We start from the raw sequence: 17,851 nt of genomic DNA on the forward strand, positions 1-17,851 counted from the left end.
GCCTTTACCATAATATAGTACACTTCCGGTAAAGTCTCATTTGCATTTGGATTTTTACAAGAGCAGAATAATGTCATACCTCATACTTAAAATTCATCAAGCTGCAAGGTTCCACTAGGGACCTCTAAATCAGCAATTTAAAATGACATGACAGTCAAGCCAGAGAAACTGCTTCTACCCCAGTGCGTTGATGCCAGTAACCATGAGCTTACATTCATCAGACCACCAAGCTAGTCAGAATTCCTAGCTCCCCTCCATGAATAAAGAGGCATCTTGTGTGGCGTTTGGGAGATCACCTTTAACACAGCTCACCCACATCCGGCTTACTTTGCATTGCTGCCTCTCGTTGCATTTGCAGATTGCACAGGCCGTGAGAGATGGGTCAAAGAACGACTTGTACCTTCACTACATCTTCATGGACAATGCCTTTGAGCTCCCTACTGGAGCCGGGGTACAGCTGCAAGTGTCCTCCTCTGGAGTCATCACCCCCGGAACCAAGGCTGGAGTGAGAATGGAACTAGCCAATGTAAGGCTCAGCATTGATCACCATCAATGACTGTTTCTTTTCCTTCCGGGTGGGATTTTTGCACACATGTTTAAGATATGCTCCAACTCAAGGCAACGTGAATCATGATTACAATCTTCTTGCTAATTTTTATGAGGAATTTGGGGATTTTGCCTGCATGTATTATCTCTCACCATCTCCACTTAAGATGCAGTAATGAAAGGGGAGCCTGGATGTTCGCCGTGAATGAAGACCCTGGTTATCTTTGTATCCAGTAGTGCTTAAAGTTAGTTCAGGCTTTTGCTAGTCCTGGGAAATGCACACTGGCTCTGGGGAAACTGGATGCTTCAGCTTTTCCCCCTCAGATCACAGTTATGGTACCTGAAGTGTGGATTAGCAGAGGCATTTGTCAGAGTTCAGAAAGAGAAGTCGAGCTGTCTGTCCGGGTTCTGAGGTCCGGGGTGAAACTGAATAGGTCACCTTCTGACTTCCAGATTCAGGCCGAACTAGTGGCAAAGCCCTCTGTGTCCGTGGAGTTTGTGACGAATATGGGCATCACCATCCCAGACTTTGCCAAGAGCGGTGTCCAGATGAACACCAACTTCTTCCATGAGTCAGGCCTGGAGGCTCGAGTGGCCCTGAAGGCAGGAGAGCTGAAGGTCACCATCCCTGCTCCAAAGAGGCCGGTCAAGCTCTTCAGTGGCAGGTAATCTACCATCAAGGTCTACCTGGCCTGTTTGGAGGAGACAATTGAGTATGCCTCTACAGGGGTTAGCCAGACTAGCTAACTAACCTGGGTAATTCAAGGTCCAGTGAAATGGTTCTACTCGGTATATTTTCCTAAAGTTTCCTATGCCTCTTAACGCCAACACTTCACATCTGCGGCTCTGTCAGGAGTTACTTGACTCTGGGGCGCTGTTTAACTTCTCATTTGAGAACAGAGAAACGGCAATGCCGGAAAAGTCCTGCCTGGGAAACAAGCGTTCCTGCCCAGGAGAAACACCAAAGGTCACACTAGTTTGTGGTGGCCAACTCTGAATGAAACATCCATCATGCTCGGGTTCATATCAAGAGTTCCTGTTTCAATAGCATCCTGACACATTTGTTCGCTTGCTCAGAAACAATGTTTAGTCGCCCGGTTTGTATCAAACTTGCTGAAGGAGATACAGGAGGACCCTGGTCTTCTAGATTTTTAACTGTCCATGGAAGGCACACAATTAAGGAAATGGCTTGTAATAAAGCAAGGGCTAGGTCAGAGAAGTGGGAGACTGTAAAATTGTAGATCATAAAGATTTTGGGAGCCAGGATGCTATTGAAAGTACCCACTTCTGATCTGCTAGAAGGCCTGTGTCAGGGTTAAGCAAGCAGAGGAGAAAGGAGTGTGTGTCCATGCAGTGGGTAGAGTGTGTGCAATGATTTGAAGGATAAAGAAAAGGACTGGGTATGCGAAGGCGAGCTGAATTAGTAAAATGCGCAGGGAGTCTAAGGGCTCTGTGGTAGAAAAGAGCAGGCCATCTCAGACCATGGCCAGCCTCTCAAGGCCATGGAAAGGGTGTAGACCCTTCGGAAGCCAAAGGAATTGAGAAAGGGAGTATAAATTCGATGAGCTGGTGTTTTTAGAGGAAGTACTCCAACTCTGGGGAGCCAAACTGGGAGAAGGGAAATGTGAGTGGAGCTCAGCTAGGAGTGGGGCGAGACAGGGGCTCGCCCTGGGGGAACATTTAGGGAGGCAAGCGAGTGAGGAAGCTCCACAGATTATAAGAAAGCAGAAAAATTAGTGTTTCAAGATTGACTTGTTAGAGAGGAAAAGGAAGCAAGAAAGGGAAGTGGTGTGGCCTTTGTTGAGATAGGAGGCAGAGAGAAAGCTGCAGCTTGGGGTGAGATGCTGAATTGCTGCTTTTGGAGTCCTGTGAAATGACTAATCTAAACTGCCTAGACATGAAATGGACCTGACCTCCAAGCCTGGTAAAGAGATCAGCATCTAGAGGCAAGACCAAACAATAGCCAGGGGAGGGCAAGCCAGGAGAAACTGGGGCCAGAGCACAGATGATAGAATCGTGTGGATGGAGGGGGGAGGAATAATCAGGGAACAGTGGTAAATGGGGAGCAAAGGAGATATTCCCTCAGCTGGCATCAGAGCTATCAACACATCAGCAAAGCTTGACTTAAGACACCACCAAAAGCTAGGGGTGGGGATCCCGAATTTAAAAGCACGTATTTTAAAGAAGAAACCAGGGCATGGGTGGAATTGGTTCTATTTTCTCATTCTTGAAGTAAATCTCTAAAGTGTTGCAAAATTCTCAGAGGTTAGACTCTGATACCTTAATGTGGATATGTGTGAGCATCTCTACAAAACACTTGTGAGGGGCCAAAGAAGATAAATAATACACATAAACACACACACACACACACACCATCGAATTAAGGAGCAAGAAAGGGACTGATAATACCAAAGAAAGCATTTTCAGGAGCATAAGGAGGAAGAGGCAGTGTAAAGTGTTTAGAAAAGACACTTCAAGGGGAGAAAACCCTCTTCGTTACAAAGGAGACAAATCGGGCTACGAAGGAAATAAAGGGATTTGCAGATGGGGGTCAGGATATAGGGTGGGCAGGTGCTAAAACTTGAGCATTTAGTGCTAGTAGAAAGAACTCAGAATGTAAGAAAACTTGCATGGGAAAAAGGCAGAGTCCCTACATCCAGCCTGCACCCAACCTCAATGATAAGCTTCTCTCCAAGCTTCTCTCTGAGCTGTAAAATGGGAATCCTAGGCCTGCAACGGAGGGATCGAGGGTAATGCAGAGAACCCAGTGTAACATCTGAAACAAGGGTCCTTATGATCATGTTACTGATGCTCTCTATACTCATATTTGTTTCCCCATAAACCAAATAATGTGAGGTGGGTGTGAACAAAAGAGAAGGATCGAGGATGGGGCCTGGGGCGGGGAAGGCATGTCCACAGCGAGATTCAACCATTTCAGGTCATAATACAAAAGTAACGCTCCCTTTTCATTCCTCGCAAGCAACACGCTGCATTTGGTGTCTACCACCAAAACAGAAGAGATCCCTCCTCTGATTGAGAACAGGCAGACCTGGTCAACTTGCAGACCTTTCTTCACTGGCATGAACTACTGCACCACAGGGGCTTACTCCAATGCCAGCTCCACAGAGTCCGCTTCCTACTACCCACTTACAGGGGACACCAGGTGAGAGATACTCGTTGCTAGCCTAGCATCTGCTTCCCCGCTACCTGGAGTGGGGGGACAAAAAGCAAAATGCCAAGGATTGCAGAACCATGTTTCCAACCTTAAGAGCTCACATCATTGTCTGGGAACTTAAAATGGTGGCCCTCTGGTCAACACTGTGGGTCCCCCCTTGAGGTGCTTCATGCACTGGATGAAGAGATCACAGTGTCATATTCAAGTCTATCAATTCCTTTTCTGAGTCTCCAGACCTATCACTGTAAGCTTTGTGAAGCTGGCCAGTGTGTGTGCTCAAAGCCCTCACCATGCTTTGGGGCTCATCATCCCTCCTCAATCCCCATTCCCACTGCTTGTTCTCAGCACGAAAGGTACAGGTCAACTTTTTAACTCATCCAAAAGCCCTGGACATCCTGGGAGCTTCCCTTGCCTAGGGCTCTTGGGGAGATTAAGTAGAATCATAAGGACTATCACTAGCTAAGAGAAAGAAATGGTATTAAAACCGTACACGCATTTTTGTGGTGTGTGAGGCTGGATTGTTGGGGGGCATCATTGTCATCCTTGAAAGGAGCTAACAGTTTGTACTGAACATGCCGTGACATCTTTAGGTATGAGCTAGAGCTGAGGCCCACAGGAGAGGTGGAGCAATATTCTGCCAGTGCAACCTATGAACTCCAAAAAGAAGATAAGGCTTTGGTGGACACACTGAAGTTCCTAGTTCAAGCCGAAGGTGAGTATCCACAATGAGGCTGCTCCATCACTGCCTCTGTCTTGGGTTCAGGACACACATCTTTATGGTGACGCATTTCACAAGTATTTCCTGGGTTCCCAGTAGGTGTCAGACATTTTCCTAAAGCTGAGGCTAGAAATGAAGGCTTCGCCTTCATGGAAGTTATAGTAATCAACCAAACATGTCTTCAGGTTTGAGGGGGGGGGAAATCGAATATAAAAGGCTCTAGGGAATAGTATACACCGTAGGGAGAAAGGAAGGTGGAAGAGACAGTAAAATGAGGATGATACGGGAAATTTTGTTTGTCTTTTGTTTCCATTATGCTTTTTGAGACAGGGTTCCCACCCGCATCATGTAGCTCTGGCTATCCTAGAACCCACTCTGTAGACCAGGCTGGCCTCAAACTCAGAGCTCCACCTGCCTCTACCTCCTGAGTGCTGGGATTAAAGATGTGTGCCACTACTGCCTGAAAATCTTTTTAAAAAGAGAAAGAGGGAAAGATGACAGGATAGAGAGGCAATAAGCCACAGAGAAAAGAGTTGCAGGCTAAGGGACTAGCATGTGCAAATACTCTAAGGTTGGAACATGTCGAGAAAAGATGGGAAGAAGACAGAACTGAGAATCTAATACACGAGCGATGTCAGTAATCCAATCAAGAGATGGAGGTGTTTGCATTAGAGGAAATTTTCAGACTACTGAAAACAACAGAGTTGGGTTCAGGATATGACATGTGGCTGTGGAAAGAAAAGGTTGGGAAGGAAGGAAGGCAAGAAAAATTGATGAGGGGCAGGGCGAGGTGAGAAATCATATTCTTGTTAAATTTTGAAGAATTAGAGCTGCATTCCTTGATCATCTGAGCATCCCCCACCTCAGGCCTTTGCCTACATGCCCCGCATCCAGAACTCAGCATGACTCAGTCCTCTCTAAACTGTGGTCTTGCCCACATATCCTTTTAACAGGAAAATATTTGTGTGACCAACGTGTAGAAAATAGCCCCCCCCCTTTTGTCCCTCTCTGTTTCCTTCCCTCATAGCCTGTTTCCCATGTCTTTATAATATTTATTGCCCTCTGACACAGGTAACTGATTTGCATACAGTCCACAGACCCCATTGACCAGGAAAAGATGAACCATACAAGGCGTTGCCCAGCTCATTATAAGCCATCAGTAAATGCTTGGAAGTGAAGTGAATGGACAGCAAACATGGTCCATGGGAAAATCTTATCAGGCATCCTCACTTAAACCCATGGTAGTCAGGGGTTTTCAGCTTTCTTCCCTGCCTCATTTTTTCCTTTGCATAGCCTCACGGCACACTCTTGACTCTCCCATGAACCCTTTCAGGAGTACAGCAGACTGAAGCCACCGCAGTGTTCAAATACAATCGTCAAAGCAGGACTCTCTCCAGTGAAGTCCTAATTCCAGGGTTTGATGTTGACTTTGGGACAATCCTCAGAGTTAATGATGAATCTGCGAGGGACAAAAATGCTTACAAACTCATCCTGGACATCCAGAACAAAAAAGTCACTGAGGTCTCTTTTGTGGGCCATGTGAGGTAAGGAAAGGTTTAGGTGACCTGAGCTGAACTGGAAGCCTTGGTGTCTCTTTGCTTTCTTCTCCAAGCTTCATATCTGGCCAAGCCACCTGCAAATACAGTTCCCAACATGTTCCCCCCTACACATATTCAGTTGGACATTTCCATTATTCAATAAGCATTTATCATCTATTTACACATTAAAAGTTGTCTCAGCCTCTTGTTCCTATTTACTGACAAGGACATGATAGCTCGGAGTGGTTTAACTGCTTGGCTAAGGCTAGAGAGAAAAAAAAATAGTTTTTTATAAAACTTATCTACCTCCCTGCAAGCTCTATATTCCATGCTGAATATTGGCTTTCTAAGTTAGTGAGTTTGGTCTATGTATGGTCAGATCTCTGATTTATTCATGTCTGGCTTTCATCACCAAAGAAATGAAACTTCTAATTATTGAATCCTGGATACCTTAAAAGTCATTGATGCCAACTGATTTCTCTTTCAATAGCTATGACAGAAAGGGAGATGGCAAGATCAAAGGGGTTGTTTCCATACCACGTTTGCTAGCAGAAGCCAGGAGTGAGGTCCACACCCACTGGTCCCCCACCAAACTGCTGTTCCAGATGGACTCATCTGCTACAGCTTATGGCTCAACAATTTCCAAGAGAGTGGCCTGGCGTTACGGTATGTGTCCCTTCCATCCCGTGAGCCCTTTCCAGGGCTCTGTGTGCTTAAGGGTAAAAACTATAGGCCGAACTAACATCACTGATGGTCATGGTACATGTGCATTTTCAGACAATGAGAAAATCGAATTTAACTGGAACACAGGAACCAACGTGGATACCAAAAAAGTAGCCTCCAATTTCCCTGTGGATCTTTCCAGTTACCCTAGAACTTTGCATGAGTATGCCAATCGTCTCCTGGATCAAAGAGTCCCTCAAACAGACATGACTTTCCGGCACATGGGTTCCAAATTAACTGCTGTAAGTATGACCTTGCAGCAGAATAAATGAATGGCTGTAGATGCTAACTGCCTCAACAACTGAGCTAGGTGCAGAAATATCCAGAAAGACATAAGCAAAGCATGAGTGGCTAGTTTTCCAAGCACACAAAGCTGCATAGAACAAATATCTAATGGACGCCACTAAGCTGAAGAGTTTTCTGTGTTAAGAGAAGCTTCAGAACACTGGCTAGAGGATCGAACAAATATATACACACATACCTATAAATACACACATGCATATATACACACACACATATGTATATGTGTGTATATATTATATATGTGCATATATATGTAGTTTATTATAATTATATATGTTACATATATTTATAGAAAATATATAAAAAGGGACGAGGATAGCTTGGCCAATAAAGTGTTTGTTGTCAAAGAATGAATATATGAGTTGGAGCCCCATCACCCATATTAAAAAAACAAGCAAGATGGTATGTGCTTGCAATCCTACCACAGGTAGTGGGAGACAGAAGAATCCCTGGGGCTCGGTGGCCAGACAAATTGATGAACCCCAGGTCCCAGTGAGAGACCTTGGCTTAAAAACAAGATAGGCAAACAGGGTTAAAGAAGGAAGGACTTCCAAGGTTGGCCTTTGGCCTGCACACACACACACACACACACACACACACACACATACACACACACACACACACACACACACACACATAAATGAGTAAAAATAAAATGAGAGAAATCAGGCACTGGAGACCCACACTTTCCAGTAACTTATCTTTAAGTTTCAGTGCATCACTTTGTTTGATAACTGACCTGCAGACCTGAGCTGTCGGTCATGTTAGTTGTACTTGGAGGGCCACTGAGACCCATTTCTTGCTCTTAAACTCTCCTATCGCTTTGCAGGCAACAAACACATGGCTTCAGATGGCATCCAGGGGTCTTCCTTACTCCCAGATGCTACAGGATCACCTCAACGGTCTCTCAGAGTTGAACCTCCAGAAAATGGGATTGCCTGACTTCCACATCCCAGACAACCTCTTCCTAAAGAGGTAGGAGGGGGAAACAGGGAGCATCATCTTTGTATTCTACAAAGAAAAGGGAATATTTCACCTAGCCTGATTTACACTTTTCTGTTAAAAAAAAATTCAGAGAAGTTATTTAAGCACTTGGTGACAATGAACAGCTATAGGATAAATGCCAATGGTTTTGTATCATTAAAAATGAGGTTCCCATGTGAACAGCAGCATAGTCTGGAGAACTTAAGAAAATAATTGAAGATTCTGAAAATCCTGCTCTTTAGTGTTACATCTATCACAGCTTGAGTTTGCAAGATATTCAAATTCAGCTATGGAGGGCAAACAGTCACTAAGCATTAAATGAGAGCGAGAGAGCGAGAGAGCGAGAGAGCGAGAGAGCGAGAGAGAGAGAGAGAGAGAGAGAGAAACACACCTTAATCCTAGCAGGAAATTCAGAACCACACTGCTGACTTCCTATCTGTGATAACAAACGTGTGTGACACTTTATTTATTTTATAAAAAGTGGTGGAGCGTGAGCTAAAAAGACAATTTTGTTCCTAAATTGATAATTCATATAATCCTCACAGTCCAGAATCTAAATGCCCTGTGTTATATGGGCCCCTTGGAAGGTTGTGGCTGAGTACACAATTGAGCATGCCTGATGACTAGTTACTGGTCACAAGGCTGAAGTCCTCCCATTCCCCCGACAGACCAACACTGCTGAAGATGAGATTTTTTTTCTTGCTACTGAAATTTCAGTGCATGGGGATAGAACAGGAATGCGGGGGGCAGAGCAGGCTGCATCCTGCCCATTTTATAGTATACAATGAGAGGTTATTCAGATATAACAAATACTACCTGCCTGACCACCTGCCTGATTTTTATAGATCATCATCATAGTCTGCTGCAGGTATTTACTGAGAAGATTACAAACCCCATTTGATACCCAAGGCCATTTCTGGGGTTCAGCAGAAAGGGTACTATGTAGATAGCATCACTGAGACTCGGAGAGGCTAATTCCTAGATAACATTCCTAATTGGCAGAAGCTAAAGCTACCATCCACCTTCCCTGACTCTTACAGTTGTGTTCTTTGACATACCAAGTTGCTTCTATTAGGTTTAGCAAGTACTTATCAAGTATCTACTATATGCAAAATACTAGAGCAGAAACAGTGAGAAGACAGAATCAGGGTAAGGTTTTATCCTTTCTGCCAAATAAACTAATGAATGAACCAATAAATGACATAATCAGAATTAGGACGGGCTCTTTGAAAGTGATATAGGGATCTTGATATACAGATGGCTCTTGGGAGGGTTTGGGAAGTATTTAGTGGGCAGTGTGAAAAGATACCCAGGCATAAGAAATATCATGGAGAAAAGAACATAGTAGGCTGGGAGAAGTGGGGGGGGGGTCAAGACTGAGGATTTTGAGTTCTTGATGTCTGACTGTGGGGACACTGTCTCTGTTCACTTCAGTGATGGCCGGGTCAAATATACATTGAACAAGAACAGTATAAAACTTGACATCCCTTTGCCTCTGAGCGGCAAGTCTTCAAAGGATCTAAAGATACCAGAGACTGTGAGGACACCAGCCCTGAACTTCAAGTCTATGGGATTCCAGCTACCATCTCAAGTGTTCCAGCTCCCCACTTTTACAATCCCCAAGACATATCAACTGCAAGTACCTCTCATGGGTGTTCTAGACCTTTCCACAAATGTCTACAGCAACTTGTACAACTGGTCAGCATCGTACACTGGTGGCAACACCAGCAGAGACCACTTCAGCCTTCGGGCTCAGTACCGCATGAAGGCTGACTCTGCAGTTGACCTGTTTTCCTACAGTGTGCAAGGTGAGGCCTGCTCCGGTAAAGGGTCCATAGGGCTAATAGATCCCACATTCTGATGGGACAGCTGTAGGAGGGAAGAATTTAGACTTTCCTACAAATAGTTTTCTCGCTACATGGAAGTCTTTTCATTCATTCACTAATGGAAATATTTATTAAGCATGTGGTAAGTATTCAGTAATATGTTAGGTAGTAACAATAGAGCAGCCATTTCTCTGCAGAGTTATAATTCAGTGTAAGAAGTGTTATGATACTGTATATACTATATAGTATGAGGTGCCATGAAAATGTTTGATAAGGGAACCCAGCAAGGGGTGCAGCAAACCCGGAAAGCTTCCTGAAGGGATGCCTTTTAGCCTTTTGACTTCAAATTTCATGTATACATTAGAAATGCCACTATTACAATTGGCTCCTGTTGACTTTAAACATAAAGGTTATTCTAGAAATTTGTTGCTTGATTTAACCATATCTCGGATTTTTCTGCTAGGATCCGGAGAAACAACGTTTGACAGCAGGAACACATTCACCTTGTCCTGTGATGGGTCTCTGCACCACAAGCTTCTAGATTCAAAGTTCAAAGTCAGCCACGTAGAAAAATTTGGAAACACCCCAGTCTCAAAAGGTTTACTAACCTTTGAAGCTTCTAGTGCCTTGGGACCACAGGTGTCTGCTACTGTTCACCTGGACTCTAAGAAGAAGCAACATCTGTATGTCAAAGACCTCAAGGTTGATGGGCAGCTCAGAGCATCCTCGTTCTACGCTCAGGGCAAATATGGCCTGTCTTGTGAGAGAGACCCTACCACCGGTCAGCTGAGTGGGGAATCCAACATGAGGTTTAACTCCACCTACTTCCAAGGCACCAACCAGATAGTGGCAACGTACCAGGATGGAAGCCTCTCCGTCACTTCTACGTCCGATCTGCAAGATGGCATATTCAAGAACACAGCTTCCCTGAAATACGAAAACTACGAGCTGACTCTGAAATCTGACAGCAGTGGGCAGTATGAGAACTTCGCTGCTTCTAACAAGCTGGACATGACATTCTCTAAGCAAAGCGCCTCTCTACGTTCTGAGCATCAGGCCAACTACAAGTCCCTGAGTCTCATCACTCTTCTTTCTGGATCACTCACTTCCCAGGGTGTGGAATTAAATGCTGACATCTTGGGCACTGACAAAATCAATACTGGTGCTCACAAGGCAACATTAAAGATCGCACGAGACGGACTATCGACGAGTGTGACCACCAACTTGAAGTACAGCCCCCTGGTGCTGGAAAATGAGTTGAATGCAGATCTTGGCCTCTCTGGGGCATCCATGAAATTATCAACAAGTGGCCGCTTCAAGGAACACCATGCGAAATTCAATCTGGATGGAAAAGCTGCCCTCACAGAGGTCTCGTTAGGAAGCATGTACCAGGCCATGATTCTGGGTGCAGACAGCAAGAACGTCTTCAACTTCAAACTCAGCCGAGAAGGGCTGAAGCTGTCCAATGACATGATGGGCTCCTACGCGGAAATGAAACTCGACCACACACACAGTCTAAGCATTGCAGGCCTCTCGCTGGACTTCTCCTCAAAAATGGACAACATTTACAGTGCTAACAAGTTCTATAAGCAGAATTTTAACTTACACCTACAGCCCTACTCTTTTCTAACTACTTTAAGCCATGACTTGAGATACGATGCTCTAGATTTGGCCAACAGTGGGCAGTTACGACTAGAACCGCTGAAGCTGAACGTGGGTGGTAACTTTAAAGGAACCTATCAAAACAATGAGCTGAAGCACATCTATGCCATCTCTTACACCAACCTAGTAGTGGGAAGTTACAGAGCAGACACCATAGCTAAGGTTCAGGGCACGGAATTCAGCCATCGGCTTAATGCAGACATTAAAGGGCTGGCTTCCTCTGTGGACCTCATTACCAACTATAATTCAGAACCGCTAAACTTTAACAATGTTTTCCACTTTGTTTTGAAACCGTTTACCTTGGGCATCGACACACACACGAGCGGCGATGGGAAACTGGCTTTCTGGGGACAGCACGCTGGGAAGCTGTACAGTAAGTTTCTGCTGAAAGCAGAACCTCTGGCACTCAGCTTCTCTCATGACTTCAAGGGATCCACCAACCACGACCTAGTGTACAAGAGCAGCATCAGCACAGCTCTTAACCATGAAGCCACAGCCCTGCTCACCCCAGCTGAGCAGACAAGCACCTGGAAATTCGAAACCAGACTGAATGACAAGGTATACAGACAGGACTTTGAAGCCTACAACACTAAAGACAAAATTGGTGTTGAGCTTAGCGGACGGGCTGACCTCTCTGAGCCTTCCTGGCCATTTAAACTACCGTTTTTCTACAGCGAGCCTGTCAGTGCCCTTGACGACTCAGAGATAAATGATGCTGTGGACAAGCCCCAAGAATTCACAATTGTTGCTTTTGTGAAGTATGATAAGAACCAGGATGTTCACACCATCAGCCTCCCATTCTTTAAAAGCCTACCAGAGTATTTGGAGAGAAATCGAAGAAGAATTATAACTCTACTGGAAGCCGTGCAGGGAGAATTGCAAAGCATCAATATTGATCAGTATTTGAGGAAATACAAAGCAGCCCTGAGCAGACTTCCACAGCAAGTTCATGACTATCTGAATGCATCTGACTGGGAGGGACAAGTAACCAATGCCAAGGAAAAGCTAACTGCTTTCATGGAAAATTATAAAATTACAGACAATGATGTACTAATTGCTTTAGATAGTGCCAAAATCAACTTCAATGAAAAACTTTCTCAACTTGAGACATACGTGATACAATTTGATCAGTATATCAAAGACAATTATGACCCACAGGTTTTAAAAAAAACTATTGCTCAGATTATTGAGCAAATCATTGAAAAGCTAAAAATTCTTGATGAACAGTATCATATTCGTGTAAATCTAGAAAAATCAATCCATAATCTATATGTATTTGTTGAAAATGTTGATTTGAACAAACTTGGTAGTAGTACAGCCTCTTGGATCCAGAATATGGATACTAAATATCAAATCAGAATCAAGATACAAGAAAAACTACAGCAGCTCAGGACACTAATTCAGACTGTAGACATTCAACAGCTGGCTGCAGAGTTAAAACAACAGATTGAAACTATTGATGTCACGATGTATTTAGATCAACTGAGAACTGCAATTCTATTACAAAGAGTAAAGAACATTATTGAGCGTATCGAATACTTTGTTATGAATCTTATTGAGGATTTTAAAGTAACTGAGAAAATCAATACTGTAGTCCATGAGTTAATTGAGAAATATGAAGTAAACCAACAAATCCAGGTTTTAATGGATAAATTGGTAGAGTTGGCCCACAGTTACAGCCTGGGTGAGACTCTTCAGAAACTAAGTAATGTGCTTCAAGAAATTGAGATAAAAGATTGCTATGATAAATTTGTTGGGTTTATTGATGAAACTGTTGAGTGGCTTAAAGCATTGTCTTTCAAAAAATTCATTGAAGAACTAAATAGATTTCTTGACATGTTGGTGAAGACTTTAAAAGCATTTGATTATCACCAGTTCATAGACAAAACCAACAGCAAACTACGTGAGATGACTCAGAGAATCAATGCTGAAATTCAAGCCCTTGAACTTCCACAGAAAACGGAAGCATTAAAACTGCTGGTGGAAGACTTCAAAGCCACGGTCCCCAGCTATCTGGAAAAACTCAAGGGCACCACAGTAACTGTGTTCTTTGATTGGCTGCAAGATGCTTTGGTTCACCTAAAAGACCATACCCTAGATGATGTGCGAGACATAATTTATCAAATAGACATTCCATGGGAACTTGAGCGCTTCTTGTCTCTGGTAAGCCAAGCTTACAATACACTGGTCTCTTACATTTCGGACAGGTGGATTCTAACTGTGAAGAACATTACAGACTTTGCAGAACAATATTCTATCCAAAACTGGGCTGAGCGTGTGAAAGTGCTGGTGGAGCAAGGGTTCACTGTTCCTGAAATCCAAACATTTCTGGGGACCATGCCTGCCTTTGAGATCAGTCTCCGTGCTCTCCAAGAAGGTACCTTCCAGACTCCTGACTTCATAGTCCCCCTGACAGATTTGAGGATCCCATCAATTCGGATAAACTTCAAAACGTTAAAGAATGTAAAAATCCCATCAAGATTTTCCACACCAGAATTCACGATCCTCAACACCTACCATGTCCGCTCCTTTACAATAGATTTGCTGGAAATAAAAGCAAAGATTATCAGAACTATTGACCAAATGCTGAGCAGTGAGCTGCAGTGGCCTCTTCCAGAAGTGTACCTGAAAGATCTGGGGGTGGTGAACATCCCTCTTGCAAGACTCACTCTGCCAGACTTCCAGATACCAGAAATCGCAATTCCAGAATTTGCAATTCCAAATGTCAATTTCAAAGATTTTCAGGTTCCTGATCTTCACATACCAGAATTCCAGCTTCCTCGCCTTTCACACACAATTGAAATACCTGCTTTCGGCAAACTTCATGGCGTCCTGAAGATCCAGTCTCCCCTCTTTATATTAGATGCGAACGCCAACATACAGAACGTAACTACTTCAGAGAACAAAGCAGAGATGGTGGCTTCTGTTGCCGCGGCAGGAGAGTCCAAATTCGAAGCTCTCAATTTTGATTTTCAAGCACAAGCTCAACTCTTGGAGTTAAAGCCTAATCCTCTGGTCCTGAAGGAATCCATGAACTTCTCCAGTAAGTACGTGAGGATGGAGCATGAGGGCGAGATGCTATTTTCTGGACAGGCCATTGAGGGAAAATCAGACACGGTAGCAAGTTTACACATAGAGAAAAACACAGTGGAGTTTAATAATGGTGTGACTGTCAGGATAAACAATCAGCTCACCCTTGACAGCCACACAAAGTACTTTCACAAGTTGAGTGTCCCCAGCCTGGACTTCTCCAGTAAGGCTTCTTTTAACAATGAAATCAAGTCACTATTAGAAGCTGGACATGTGGTATGGACTTCTTCAGGGACCGGGTCATGGAACTGGGCCTGTCCCAACTTCTCAGATGAAGGCGTACATTCATCCAAAGTTAGCTTCACTGTGAAAGGACCCATTGCCTCCTTTGGATTGTCTAATAACATAAATGGCAAACACCTAAGGGTCATCCAAAAACTGGCCTATGAATCTGGCTTCCTCAACTATTCCAAGTTTGAAGTTGAATCAAAAGTTGAATCTCAGCACGTGGGCTCCAGCGTTCTGACTGGCAAGGGAACAGTACTGCTCAGAGATGCGAAGGCAGAAATGACTGGCGAGCACAATGCTGACTTCAATGGAAAAGTTATTGGGACTTTGAAAAATTTGCTTTTCTTTTCAGCACAACCGTTTATGATTACTGCATCCACAAATAATGAGGGAAATTTGAAAGTTAGTTTTCCCCTAAAGCTGACCGGGAAAATAGACTTCCTGAATAACTATGCTCTATTTCTGAGTCCTCATGCCCAACAAACAAGCTGGCAGGCAAGTGCTAGATTCAACCAGTACAAATACAACCAAAATTTTTCTGCTGTCAACAATGAACACAACATGGAAGCCCATGTAGGAATGAATGGAGATGCCAACCTGGACTTCTTAAACATACCTTTAACAATTCCTGAAATTAGTCTCCCTTATATCGGGCTCACAACTCCCATGCTGAAGGATTTCTCCATCTGGGAAGAAGTGGGCTTGAAAGATTTTTTGAAGACAACAAGGCAATCATTTGATTTAAGTGTAAAGGCCCAATATAAAAAGAACAGAGACAAGCATTCCATTGTGATTCCTCTGAGTATGTTTTATGAGCTTATTCTCAACAATGTCGATTCCTGGGACAGGAAACTAGAGGAAGTCAGAGACGGTGCATTGGATTTTCTTACCTCACCCTACAATGAAACAAAAGTTAAGTTTGATAAATACAAAACTGAAAATTCCCTCACTCAGCCCCTAAGGACCTTCCAAAGTCATGGTTTCACTATCCCATTCGCCAACATTGATGTATCTCCATTCACTGTAGAGACACTGGCCTCCAGCTATGTGATCCCCAAAGCAATACGTACCCCAAGTGTCACAATTCCGGGTCCTAAGGTCATTATGCCTTCATACAGGTTAGAGCTGCCATCCTTGGAGCTGCCAGTTCTTCGTGCTCCTAGGAATCTTCTCAGGTTTTCCCTCCCAGATCTCAAGAAATTAAGCACTATTGACAATATTTACATTCCAGCTCTGGGCAATTTTACCTATGACTTCTCTTTTAAATCAAGTGTCATCACGCTGAATACCAATGCTGGACTTTATAACCAGTCAGACATCGTGGCTCATTTCCTTTCTTCCTCTTCATATGTCACGGATGCCCTGCAGTACAAATTAGAGGGTACGTCACGTCTGACGCGAAAAAGGGGACCGAAGCTAGCCACAGCTGTCTCTCTCACTAACAAATTTGTGAAGGGTAGTCACGACAGCACCATTAGCTTAAACAAGAAAAATGTGGAAGCATCAATGAAAACAACTGCCAGCCTCCACGTTCCTGTTTTAACAATGAACTTCAAGCAGGAACTTAACGGAAATACCAAGTCGAAACCCACTGTCTCGTCATTCATGGAACTGAACTATGACTTCAATTCTTCAAAGCTGCACTCTACTGCTAAAGGAGGTGTAGACCACAAGTTCAGCTTAGAAAGTCTCACTTCCTATTTTTCCATTGAGTCATCTGCCAAAGGGAATATCAAGGGTTCCGTCCTTTCACAGGAATATTCAGGAAGTGTTGCCAGCGAGGCCAACACATACCTGGATTCCAGGGCTACTCGGTCTTCAGTAAGGCTACAAGGAGCTTCCAAAGTTGATGGGATCTGGAACATTGAAGTAGGAGAAAATTTTGTTGGAGAAGCCACTCTCCCACACATCTATGCCACATGGGAACACAATATTAAAAACCATTTGCACGTAGACAGCTTTGTCACAAAAGGAAAGCAAACGTGCAAAGCCACCCTGGAGCTCTCCCCATGGACAATGTCAACCCTTCTACAGGTTCATGTGAGTCAACCCAGTTCCCTCCTTGATCTCCATCACTTTGACCAGGAAGTGACCCTGAAAGCCAATACTAAGAACCAGAATGTTGACTGGAAGAGTGAAGTTCAGATTCACTCACGGGTCCTTCAGCACAATGTGAAGTTCTCCAATGACCAAGAGGAGGTTCGCCTTGATGTTGCAGGATCCACAGAAGGACAACTGTGGGATCTTGAATCTATCGTTCTACCAGTATATGACAAAAGCTTGCAGGAACTCCTACAGATGGATGGAAAGAGACAGTATCTTCAGGTTTCAACTTCCCTTGTATATACCAAAAACCCCAATGGCTATCTCCTCTCACTCCCTGTGGAAGACCTGGCTGATCGGTTCATTATACCAGGGCTGAACCTCGGTGGCTTCAGTGGGATAAAAATCTATAAGAAATTAAGTACTTCACCATTTGCCCTCAACCTAACAATGCTCCCCAAGGTAAATTTCCCTGGGGTTGATGTGTTAACACAATACTCCAAAACAGAGGACTCCTCTATTCCTGCTTTTGAGGTGACTATACCTGAAGTTCAGTTAACTGTGTCCCAGTTCACACTTCCAAAGAACTTTCCAGTTGGCAGCGCTGGCTTTGATCTGAAGGACATAGCCCAACTGATTGCAGGTGTTGATCTGCCTAGCATCACCCTGCCTGAGCAGACAGTTGAGATCCCATCCTTTAAGTTCTCTGTGCCCGCCGGAGTTTTTATTCCTCTCTTTGGAGCACTGACTGCACACGTTGGGGTGGCCTCCCCTGTGTATAATGTCACTTGGAGTGCTGGTTTGAAAAACAAAGCTGACCATGTTGAAACCTCCCTGGATTCCACATGCAGTTCAATCTGGCAGTTTCTAGAGTATGACCTAAAAGGTAAGGAAATGTTCTCCCACCTCTCCTGGATACTATGTGTTTTCAATTGGGTTCTTGAGTACATAATTATTTATTTGATTACCATCAACAGTACCATCGTTCAGTGTAGAAAAATATAGAATGAAAAGA

The 17,851-nt window shown here is 43.9% G+C and overlaps 1 protein-coding gene across 1 annotated transcript in view; it reads left to right on the forward strand.

Moving 5' to 3' along the window:
- Apob (apolipoprotein B) overlaps positions 1 to 17,851 on the forward strand; it is a 37,717-nt gene that overhangs the window by 16,363 nt on the left and 3,503 nt on the right. The window contains exons 17-26 of the mRNA XM_050141959.1: positions 359 to 526; positions 1,000 to 1,211; positions 3,527 to 3,709; positions 4,312 to 4,433; positions 5,773 to 5,983; positions 6,468 to 6,643; positions 6,755 to 6,942; positions 7,833 to 7,978; positions 9,422 to 9,795; positions 10,277 to 17,722. Coding sequence (XP_049997916.1) covers positions 359 to 526; positions 1,000 to 1,211; positions 3,527 to 3,709; positions 4,312 to 4,433; positions 5,773 to 5,983; positions 6,468 to 6,643; positions 6,755 to 6,942; positions 7,833 to 7,978; positions 9,422 to 9,795; positions 10,277 to 17,722 — 9,226 coding nt within the window. The remainder of the gene's footprint in view (positions 1 to 358; positions 527 to 999; positions 1,212 to 3,526; positions 3,710 to 4,311; positions 4,434 to 5,772; positions 5,984 to 6,467; positions 6,644 to 6,754; positions 6,943 to 7,832; positions 7,979 to 9,421; positions 9,796 to 10,276; positions 17,723 to 17,851) is intronic.

This window comes from Alexandromys fortis, unplaced genomic scaffold, assembly GCF_014885135.2.
Source record: "Alexandromys fortis isolate MF-2015 unplaced genomic scaffold, M_Fortis_MF-2015_v1.1 scaffold_30, whole genome shotgun sequence".
NCBI lineage: Eukaryota > Metazoa > Chordata > Mammalia > Rodentia > Cricetidae > Alexandromys > Alexandromys fortis.